The sequence below is a fragment of the Gavialis gangeticus genome, unplaced genomic scaffold (assembly GCF_001723915.1).
Source record: "Gavialis gangeticus isolate Ggan-Ray unplaced genomic scaffold, GavGan_comp1, whole genome shotgun sequence".
In the NCBI taxonomy this organism is placed as follows: domain Eukaryota; kingdom Metazoa; phylum Chordata; order Crocodylia; family Gavialidae; genus Gavialis; species Gavialis gangeticus.
In genome coordinates, this window is record NW_017728993.1 from 81202313 (window position 1) to 81213717 (window position 11405).

Genomic DNA, 11405 nt, shown 5'->3' on the forward strand with positions numbered 1-11405 from the left:
GGGGGGAGGGGCATTGGGGGTGCAGATCAAGGCCCCTACATTGAGGGAAGGAGTGGGGCAGGAGCAGGCTCTGCCCAGCTAGGGCAGTATATACAACCCTGGGCCTGGGAGCAGGACAGAGCTGGAGGCAGTTCATCCAGGGGACTTGGGAAGACATATGCCCCCCTCCCATTTGTGTGTGGGTTGAGGGTGGGCTGCCTGCTGCAGGCTCAGTGCCAGGGGCTGCACCAGCCTCTTCCTGACAGGGGGAAGGGCTGGGGTCAGCTCAGCTGCAGCACTGGGAGGGGGGACTACGGGGAAATGTCGGGGTGGCCCTAGCCCTCCCCATGCCCCACCAGTACTGCCCCTGCTCAGGGCACTCTGCTCTGCTGCTGTCCCCTTGTATTGCCAGCACAGGGCTCCCGAGGGAAAGAAGCAGAGCACAGTGCCCTGAGCAGGGGCAGCGCTAAGGGAGAGCTTGGGAAGCTAGAGCCACCCCAAAACTCCCCCACAGACCCACCTCCCAGCACCACTGCCACCCATCCCACACAGCTGAGCCTGCCCCAGCCACACACCCCCACCAGAAAAAAGCTGGTGCAGCCCCTGGCCCAAGCCCACAGCGTGCAGCCCACCCTCACCCTGCACACAAATCCAAGGAGGCACATGCCTCCTCCAGGAGTACGCGCAGCAGCAGGGTGCTGCCCTCCTCCCCACCCTCCCATACCCACTCCAAGCCCCAGGGTCGCATTCACCACCCTAGCTGGGTAGTGCCAGTCCCTGCCCCACTCCCTCCATCATCCCCACTTACCAACCAGATACTGCTCTCCAAGCTGCCTGGCAGCATTCCTGGATGCATGCATGCTGCAGCTGCACACACCTTTTATTGGTAACACTACTGGCTACACTAGCCAAAAAAAACTGACGGCCAATAATATTAATTTCCTTTTCATCAGTGCTGATTTGATATGCCATCAATATTTCAGTGCACCTCTAGTGCTGCCTCATCTTACCCAAGTGCTTCTCAGTCAGGTTCTGCTACCAGGAAAGTCTATGAAACTGCCCTGTGCTGCACAGGCAGCCCAAGAAGGGCTGTTCTGCATGTGCACACTCCTCCTGCATTAGGCTCTAATCAGCCTAAAGCAGGCACGTACTGCCTCATGTAGTGCAGCTCTTTCTAGTCCAGCACCCCCAATACAGCCCCCTGGAAACAAGTGGATGGGAAAGTTCCACATTCACCTGTTTCTGGAAGAAGTAGGAGATGGAAGGACCAGAAAGAGCTGCACAGCAGGAGACAACTTTGCTGCTTGTTTTAGGCTGATTAGAGAGACCTAATGCAGGGGGAGCACTCTGGACAGTTTTACCTAGCCACTACCACCACAGCATGCCTGAAGGGGCCCCAGAACACCCAACAGTATCATGGCATCCCAGCTAACAACCACTCTTCTAGTAGCTACAAAAGTTACAACTGTAAAAGCCTGGAAGAGAAAGGACACCCCCTAAAAATCACTGACTGATTTTAAAAAGTTTGGGAAATTTTAGCAATGGAAAGAGTGTCCTATCAAGTCAGTGTTCTACAGGCGAGAAGGCAAAAAAGATGCTTACTTGGAAATGCAATAGCTGTTTTTTAGCAAAATCAAGAATAGTCTTCTCCTGCTTCTAAACCAGACAATCTGAAAAACTTTTTTAGTTAGAAATTGAACTGAAGGAAAGTACAACTTCTATGAGCTTACACTTAAGGACAAATTTAAATTTTAAATTTACTTCAAAAGCAGAGATGAGCAGAAGATAGTGAGATATGCATCAAGATGTCTAGGGGAAAAAAGCAACTGAATTATTATAGAGATGAAGAAACACAAAAGCTTAACATTGATGCGAACACTGACTTGGGTTAAGGGAGCACAGTTAATAGAAGAAATCTGCTTCGATGTATATTTGGGGGAATTAGCTTAATAAATGTTAAATCTATTATTGGATAAGAACTTGAGGATTGCTATTTACTGAGTCAGACCACAGGTCCATCTTGCTCAGTACCCTGTATCACAGAGCAGTAGAAAGCAGATGCTGGAAGGGAAAGCAAATTGGATATGACTAAGGAGTTTTCCCCCACCACTGTTCCTCTCTGACTTGCAGCCTCCAGCATTTAAGGTCTAGGAAATTCTGATTCAGTATGTATCCTGAACTCCCATGCTCAATAGCTACTGAAATCCCTTTCCTCCAAGAATCTGTCTAATCCCTTCTTGGATAAACTAGATTAATCAATAAAGTTAAAAAATATCAATTTAATTCACTTTTATTAATTGCATCAGTAATTCCAGCCAAAGCCAATTTAATACACTATGACAACAGTGAGACAAATGTTAGTATGGCTTTGGGTAACTAAAATACCATAAGAAAAATTGACAAGAATTCTTATAAATTGAAAAATGTGCCTTGCCTTTGTTCATAGTCTTTTCAGCCTTATTGTTATTTTGGTATTCGAAGTCTACTTATTTCTTCTGCTCCTCCTTAAACTAACAGTCATATCACCTTTAAAAGTTCTTATATGCCCTTCTCTCAACTTGAGGCTTTCCTGCTTACCCAAGGGTGGGCACTTATTTCAGCTACAGGGCCACTTAATGGGTATTTACAGACATGCTCTGGGAGGCAGGGGGAAGAATGCTGCTTTAATTAGTGCAGCTCTGAGACCTGCGCTAATTAAAGCACCTGAAGCATAACGTGCATCAGTGTGCCTGCACTGAAAAATGGCAGCAGGGCACTTTGAACTAAAGCTCGTCAAATAAGCTTTATCTTAAAACGCCCACTGCCATTTTTCAGCACGGGAACCAGGGTGGATTTGATTTAAATCAAATGGCTTTAAATCATGATTTAAATCACTGGTCAGGAAGCCTTGATTTAATCATCATCATCATCAAACAACAAGAATGCACTTTTTGTAGAAATCCGCTATTCATTTGACTTCTTGAAATTTTGCATTTAGAAAATGTGAAGGGCTTGACTCTGTGTAGACAAACTTCCAAAGAAACAAGAGGGCTGAAGGGCAGGTAATCAGATCTGTACTCTTGAGTCTCCATATACTGCTGTTAACAGGCGGCTGTTATCTTTGGAGAAACAATCCACAGTTTAAAAACTGAAACTAAGCATTACAGAGATGCTTAATGGTATCTTCCAGACTGAGCACTGAGTCCCACTGGGTAGAGTAGTTTTCTTTACTCTTTACTAATCTACAAAGGAGCCCCTGAGAACCCTGTAAGATTGGGCTCCTAATATAGTCCATGGCCTGCTGCAAACTATTTATAAAACTTATGTAAAGTTACATGGATTACATATTATATGACTATATGGTCTCAAATAGTATAATTAGACTGTATAATCCTTACTCCATGACCTCTTTGAGCGTTATCATATCTTAAATTAAAACTATTTTTATGTAGCACTTGTGGGTTTTTTTAAAACATCTTAAAAAAAACTATCAAATTAAAAAGACTATTTTAAATTAAAAAATCTGATTTTTATTTAAAAATAACAACAACAACAACAATTCTCTGCTTTTTTAGCCACCCTGGCAGGGGCACTGATGCACATGACACTGGAGCCTGCTGGAGTGCAGAAATTTCCACACTCCAAAAGACTCGATTAAATGGACTCTGCTCTAACGTACTGTAATTACGGCACATCAGAGCAGCCTCCTTGTGTGTGTATAGGAGCCCAATGAGTTTTAGTGAGCTGTCAAGGGCCACACACTTGAAACCTTTCATAAAATATCATTTTAACAAATTATAGATTAAAACATACAAGTCATGTTAAAAATCAAACATCTACTATAATATATTTTAATCTTACTTCAAAAAGTAATTTTTGTCCTGATTTATGTTTTTTGGCTAGTGGGTATAGAGGCAATTGCATAATAGCTCAAAATAGTCTTACCCTTGAATATTGTGTGGGGAGGATGAGTGTGTGTGGGGGTGGGGAGGGGAGGGAGGGAGTGTGGGGTTGGTTGGGTATGTGCATGTGTGTTGGGGGCTGTCCACACATTAGGTCCTGGGAGCCAGCTGGGAATTGAGTGAGTTTTTCTTCCTTCCCCCCCTCCAGGTGGTACAGTGCAGGTGTGGTCACCCACGGCTAACTCCATAGTGCTCCACATACAGCTAAAGCGCGCCCACTCCTGCCTAGGGCAGCCTGTGCCAGACTCCTGCCTACACCCACCCCATGCCTGCCCCACACTGCTAATGGCACACCCCAAGCCAGCACGCACAGCACTGCTGCAAATGCCCACGTACTGCTTGGATCTCTCCTACCTTCAGTGGTTCCTCCTCCTCCACCTGCCTCCACCATGCCACTCCCAGCAGCACGCGTCATGGGGAAGCAGCTATGGCCATGGGTGCATGAGCTGGTCACCACATGCCCAGCCAGACTGGGAGGAAGCTGCAGCTGGGGAGCTCCTGCCCTAGCGTGCAGAACTTCAGCTCCAGGCCGCTTTCCACCCACTGCACCTACCCAGTCCCATGGGCAGCCACCTGTGTGTGGAAGGCAGCCCCAGCAGAAAGGTGTGTGCGCTGATTGAAGTGGTGCTGTCAGCAGGCATGAGCTGCCCCAGACAGGAGGACAGCACAGGCTTGGCCCCCTGCGGAGCACTGTGGGGGCAGCTGTAGGCCAGATACAATCAACTGATAGGCAAAATATGGCTTGTGGGCCAGATCCAGTCTATCACTGTGCTTACCATTTCTACACACAGAAAGCGTAATACTACCAGGCCAGACGACATTCAAATTCCTCCTAAAACTTCATTTTCTTCTAGATACTCAAGCTACTCTCTTTGTGACCTAAATAGTTACTCTGTGCTTTACAAGTACTTTTTTTTTTATGGAGGTCTTAAACTCCAACCAGCCCACTCCACAGAGAAGTTTAAAGGTCTCTTCCAAGCATCTTAAAATGAAAGTTAGCAGTTATACCTGCCAATCCATAACACCCAACTGAAAGTCACTCTCAACACAACAAAAATATCAAGGGAGAAAAACTACTGAGAAACCAGTCATTATAATCTAATTTTCATTCCTATTAAAAACAATTAAAAGAACAATTACATAAATAACACAAAGAATGAGAGAGAAAAAAACCCAGCTGTTATTTAGTATATACTGCAGACATAATTAATCACAAAATTATTCCTACAGCCTCTGTTACATTTTTCTCCTTTTCTCACACAGAAGAATTCTCACTTGTGACATGTTTACAAGTATACTGTTCAACCAGGTCTTATTTATAAGTTTTTAATATATAAATTGATTTGTAAAAGTGGATTACAGAAACTAATCTATAAATAACAAATATTTTACAGAAGTTCACTAAATGCTTGACTACATATGAAATGAACTGGGTTTAAACACAATGCTTCTTGATCAACTTCTACATTTAGCACTACAAAGACTATGCATCACTGGTTAATAACTGAGACTTAACAAGAAAAAAGACATACTATGAAGTGGAAACTAGAAGTTTACTAGGTACTTTGCTACCCAAAGGACTTGCAGGAAGTCCAGGCTTCTCTTTTTTCAAAGAAAAACCTTATATTCTGCTCAGAAAGGGGAAGAGCATATTTTTCCGAGCTCATGCTCTGAAGTACCATCTTTTACATTGGTCTCTGGCTAATATACATGACATACCTTTGAAAGCATTCTCCAATAACCACTCTTTTCTTGCAGCAGGAATGAAAGAAAATCTCTCTCCTTACCCAACCCCAATGCTTCCTGCCTATTAAGGGACTGCTTCAAGAACTTTGAGGGGTGAAGGGCAGCAGCAGAGGTAGGCAGAAAAAAAGAGAAAAAACAGTTCTTCTAAAAGCCACTCATCTACTAACATTTTTTTTTTTTTTAAACTTCCTCCCTCCCACACTACTACTAATGGATGTATACACTATACGTAGCCTCGTTTTCTCAGAAGAGGAGTAAAGCAAAGCAAGTCCTGCTCCTCGGAGCTCTTCAGCACCTACCTCTACTGTTTTTCAGAGTGACAGGATTACTCTGTCCGGCAAGGTTCTTTGAGTAGATGTGCTATCTACCAACTGAGTAGTTGGAAAAAGTATACAGCAAGCTTTTGGGCACAGTCACCCTTCTGTAGGCATAGGGAGTCTCTGGTGTTCTGAGACTCCAAGAAATAAGAGAAGCTAAAAAATGTGACAGGATGTCAGTGAGAATGTAAATAGGTAGAAATTAGGAAGATAAAAAGGTAAAGCAGGGAAAGAGCCACCCAGATGCCACTGTGAAGATCTGCTGCAGTACAAAAAGAAAATGCCCACAAATCTCACATAATTAGTTATGACATATCACCCTTCCCTGGAACCTACACAGCAATTCCTCAAAAAAAGTTGCAACCCATACTAGAAAAAGGCCCAAGTCTTAAAGAGCTCTTTCCAGAACCACCCATCCTAGCCTTTAAACAAGCACTGAACCTCACTACCCTCCCATCACCAGAAGCAAACTCCCTATGGCTCAAACCACACCAAATGGATCCAGAACATGCCAGAACAAGAAATGCAAAAATTGCCAACACATCTCCACCACCCCCACAATAACTACACCCCACAACAGAACCATCAGCATTCCTGGATCTTACACCTGCACCTCCATAAATGTTATACATCTCATTCAGTGCACTAAATGCCCTGATGGAAAATGTGTAGGAGAAACCAAACAACTGCGCACCAAAATGAACATACACTGAAAATCTATCAAAAGACAAGAATACCCAACTATCTGTGGATGCACATTTCTCACAAGACAGCCACTTTCTCTCTGATCTCTCAGTTCTAATCCTCGAAGGAAACCTACAAAACACCTTTTGTAAATGAGCCTACAAACTTCACTTCATAAACCCACTGGATACAAAAAGTCATGGACTTAATATAGACATTGGATTTGACACATTACAACCTGCCTGACATCTGACTCACCAGGTACCTGCCTAACCTCACCTTGTACACTTTTCTTTTCCCCCACTCCTTTTTCCCCTCCATCTTCCTAATTCCCAGCTATTTCTTTTTTCACAGACAGCCTCTTTTTTACCTTGAACTACCACCACTGTAGAGTCTCCTTTTCCCTGTTACCTTTTGTCCTCCTAATTTCTACATATTTAGATTCGCACTGACATCTTGTCACACTTTTAGCTTCTCTCATACCTTGGAGTCGCAGAACAGCAGAAACTTCCTATGCCTCAAGGAGGGTGACTGTGCCCAAAAGCTTGCTATGAACCCCCCCCAAATACTCATTCAGTCTAAAAGACAGCACCATCTACTCAAAGAACCTTGCCTGCTTAAGTCCTTAAACCAACACGGCTACAACCAAAAATCCAGCAGAATTACTGTTTCACTCTCAGGACACTGAATAATAAAATGGTAAGAAAGCAACCGGTCTCTTATGTGAGAGGTTCCTGACCCCTGGGCCAGGGCCCAGTACTAAGCCACAAAGGGGTGGTTGCTGGCCTGCAGCAGGGTTGGCTGCCAGACCGGAAGCCCAGAAGTGACCATCAGCCAACCCTTTTTTACACTGAATATATAAAAAGGTTGGCTGCCACTGCTAGTCTGTATGTCCATGGTCACGTCTGGTCCGCAGCATAAAGAGGTTGGGAACCCCTGTCTTACATGAGAGAAAGCAGCCAGTCTCTTAAAACATTTGCTTTGCTGCTTTTGGGTAAAAGCAATGAGCAGCACTAGACAGACTATGAAAGAGCACACCACAGTTATACAGGCAAAGTTATTTGTGCAGCCATAGTCCCCAAAGAAAAGACTGCCTTCTGCAGAAATTCATCCCCTGACATCCTTCACAGAAAAGTTTTCTCCTCCCTTGTGGTGGTGAATGACTGAAAATTTCAGGTGGGAGGAGGTATCCCCAGCCCCTGGTGTCTAAGCCTAGGGATCAGTGCTCCCCGAGGGTAAAGCTAACAGACAGCAGGTCATGCCAGTCCTGGCCTTACCCCCGTAGGTATTTCCTATCATTTGAAACGCCACAGGCCACTTGTGCCCCACTCCACAACCAAGTACTACGCTCCTCCTGTTTTATTTGACTGGTTTAGGGGCTTCCCCGCGAGCCGCTCCCGTCCCAACCTGATTAAGCCGCCTCGTCACGTCTCCGCTGCGGAGACCGGAGGCGGACGCGCACGGACCGCACCCGGTAACTGCAGCGGGAACAGGCAAGCCCAGTGGAGCGGGTGCGAGGCCTCCGGGCTCGCAGAGAGGGGGCGGCGATGCCTGTCCCACGGCCGCAAGCAGACGCGGCGCAGCAGGGCCGGGCACTCCAGGGGGCGAGGGGGTAGCTCCCCCCTCGGCCTCAGCCCCGGCCGCAAGCACTTACGGTGCCACACCAGACTCTGTAATCCGCGCTCCCCAGCCGCGGCCCCCATCGGCGCCATCTTGCTGCCTCTGCTCCGCCCTCAGCTCACGTCACACCACCCTCAAGTCACCCAGCTCTTGCCCCGCCCCGCCCCCCCGCGAGGCCCGGCGGGGGGCGGGGCCAGGGGCTGTGGAGGGCGGGAGGGTGAGCACTGCCTGTTGCAGTGCCCGGGGCACCCCCCGAGGGAGGCAGCTGCGCCGCGGGGACGCTCCTGGGAAGCAGGAGCTGCCGCTGAGCCCATCCGTGCCTGCCGCGGGGAGGCGGCGCCCCCAGGATGGGCGGCAGAAGATGTGAATCCGTCCTGTACCCTGCCCTCGCCCTCGCCAGCCTGGCGGCGGTAAGCTCCCGTCCCGCCTGTCTGCTCGCCCGCGGGGTTGAAACAACCCCCCAGGCTGTTCTTGGTCAGGGGCAGGATCCTGTCAAGGACCCGTTCCCTCTGCTCTCTTCCCGAGCCCCGCCGCGTGCTGAAGGAATCAAAACTCGTGGCAGAGGAGCTGTCTTTTATTAGACCGACTAGATATTTGCTCAAAAAAAAAATCTTTATTTGCAAGCTTTACGGGCACAGGGACCCTTCATCATCTCCTATACCTGTGCCCAAAAGCTTGCAAATAACTAGTTGGTCTAATAACCCTGCCATGAGTTTTGATTCCTTTTACCTCTAGATCAATACAGCTACAGCCTGGATACCTGCCATTTACTCTGATTTTTTGCCGGATCCCTGTAACAGACCCGGGGGGCGGGAAGGAGATGGGGTGGAAAATGTTCTGCTTGTGTAACACAAGGTCTTTTGAAGTCTGTCAGCACCTCTAAGCTTTCCCCTTCTGGATCAATCGGCAGATTCAGAGAGGAAATGAAATGGGAATGTGATCCGCATACCTATGCTGCATCCCACTGACTTGCCAATTCACCTTCCACAAGCTTGCCAATGCTTGAATGTACCGAGTAAAGAAGTAATCAGAACTCTTGGGGAGGCGATACCTTTTATTAGATCAACTAAAAAAAATTGCAAATATAGAATTTTTTTGCAACTATCTAGTTGGTCTAATAAAAGATAGCACCTCCCCAAGAGTTCTGATTACTTTTGCCTATAGACCAACATGGCTACAACCTGTATTCCTGTATAAAGAAGTAAACCTGTACAGGAATAAGTTGTCTGCTTAAAATTATAATATTTAAAGAGCTCAGGGTTGGGACATCTAGAAATGAAATGAAATGTGTTGTGTTTTCCCAAAACCAAGTATTTTGCCTTGTTTCTAATCTTCTAAATATTCCTTTTCAGGTCATTTCAGCTAACACAGGTAATGCCTCAAAAAGGTGATTTTGGTTACCAGCTTTTTTTTGTTTTGTTTTTTTTATGGACAGCGAGAAAACCTAAAGAGTTCCTATTGTTGATGCAAATCAACTTTTAAGTTTGAATAAATTTGTAATTGAAAATGCTAACTACATTTGATGGGCCTGGTTTTATTTGAAATAAAAATGTATGTTTCTTTCTACAGCAAAAAGAATTTAGACAGTAGTTTTGGAAAAATAATTCCCTATGCTATTTTACCTCCACACAAGCTTTCTGTCTTATTGCTTACAGTCTGAGTTTGAAGATTATCAAAGACTGAACTCAGCTTGCACTGAACAGTGTCGTCTTAGGAAATATCCAGTATCTATATAGCCTTGCTACTGTCAACTGCAGATTGCTTAGTGTCTGCTTAGTTTATGATAGGTATTTTTTCCTCTTGAACTACAACTTTTAATTCTGTTTTGTATAATATTAAAACTAAACATGCAACACAATTCACCTTTTCTTCTCTTCAGTCTCGTATTCTTTGTGCACCCAGAACTCCCGTTGGCTTGAGTGCATATTTTGATTGAAGCATGAATGCAGGATTGAGCTCTGAGAATAATCCATTTAGTGTATATTGTAGAAATATTATATTACAGTCTTCTAAAGTTCTAAATATGACAGTTTAACAATGTAACTACAGTATTTGGGTAGTTATTATAGCATATTGCATTTTTCCACCAAATTGTTAGAAATCTCATTTGACTCCATAAACCCTTCATGGGTGAAACGCTTCTTGATATCACAGGGATTTTTGTGCGCTGAAAAGTATTTGCAGTATTACAAAAGCTGAAATACAAGTAAAAGCAGTACTGACAACCTCAAATATTAAAAAAGAATGAGAGTCAGCCCCTGCAAAATAATTAAATTATATAAGAATCACAACATTAGCAAAATACATTTTGTCTCTCCTTTATTTTGCTGTCTCATTTTTAAGCTTTTCAGAATAAATTAAGGTTGCCTACTTGTTTTTGTTCCACAATCACGTGGGCAAGAAAGTCACCTTTTTAATGAAAGGTGAGGTGTTTTTTTCAGGTATTCATGAAATGCCAACGTTTGGATCTTTTTTAAGACAGTTATCACAGACTCACAATAATGTTGTGGGACTTGGCAACATAGTATCACTACAGGATTTTCCTGGCTTAGAAAAATTGATAGAGAAAATATAGTTCCATTTTCTTTTAATGCAAACTTTAATTTTCAAATGATTTTTAAGTACCCACTTGAGATGCCTCATATAATGAGTGTCAAACATATGATCTGTGAGCCAGATCCAGCCCATGGTGCTGCTTCATCCAGCCTGCTAAGCTGCCAGTGGGTCAAAGAACTTGGTGGTGAGACTAGCAGTGGGCAGGGCCTGCTACAGAATCACGTTCCCTTGTGAACATGACTCTTAGAAGTGCAGGGGTAAATGAGGGCTGTGCCAACACAGCTCCACTCACCTTGTGGCTGCTTGCCCACCAGTGCTTGTGCCACCTGTCACAGCAAACAGTTACCTAGCCCACAATTGCTTGTCCCACTGCCACAACTGCATGTGCTGCTGCCCCTATCACCAACAGCCCCACAGATCTAATCAACCAAGGAGCCCCACAGCCTGGATCTGGCCCAGAGAACAGGGTGAGTTGGTCACCCCTGCTTTAGAGGGATTGACTTCCAGAAGTTCTGAATACCTGCCATCTGAAGACGAGGCTACGTCCAGGTTATCAGGCTTA

At 45.1% G+C, this 11405-nt stretch overlaps 2 protein-coding genes across 4 annotated transcripts in view; one reads left to right on the forward strand and one right to left on the reverse strand.

The window, feature by feature from the left end:
• The window catches only part of STXBP3 (syntaxin binding protein 3), a 61967-nt gene extending 53556 nt beyond the window's left edge, over positions 1 to 8411 (reverse strand). The window contains exon 1 of the mRNA XM_019502074.1: positions 8322 to 8411. Within this exon, the coding sequence (XP_019357619.1) occupies positions 8322 to 8379 (58 nt within the window). The 5' untranslated portion in view covers positions 8380 to 8411. The remainder of the gene's footprint in view (positions 1 to 8321) is intronic.
• Positions 8412 to 8527: 116 nt separating this feature from the next.
• FNDC7 (fibronectin type III domain containing 7) overlaps positions 8528 to 11405 on the forward strand; it is a 44174-nt gene continuing 41296 nt past the window's right edge. For all 3 annotated transcript variants that reach the window (XM_019502072.1, XM_019502071.1, XM_019502073.1), the window contains exons 1-2: positions 8528 to 8697; positions 9640 to 9658. In XM_019502072.1, the coding sequence (XP_019357617.1) occupies positions 8635 to 8697; positions 9640 to 9658 (82 nt within the window). In that variant the 5' untranslated portion in view covers positions 8528 to 8634. The remainder of the gene's footprint in view (positions 8698 to 9639; positions 9659 to 11405) is intronic.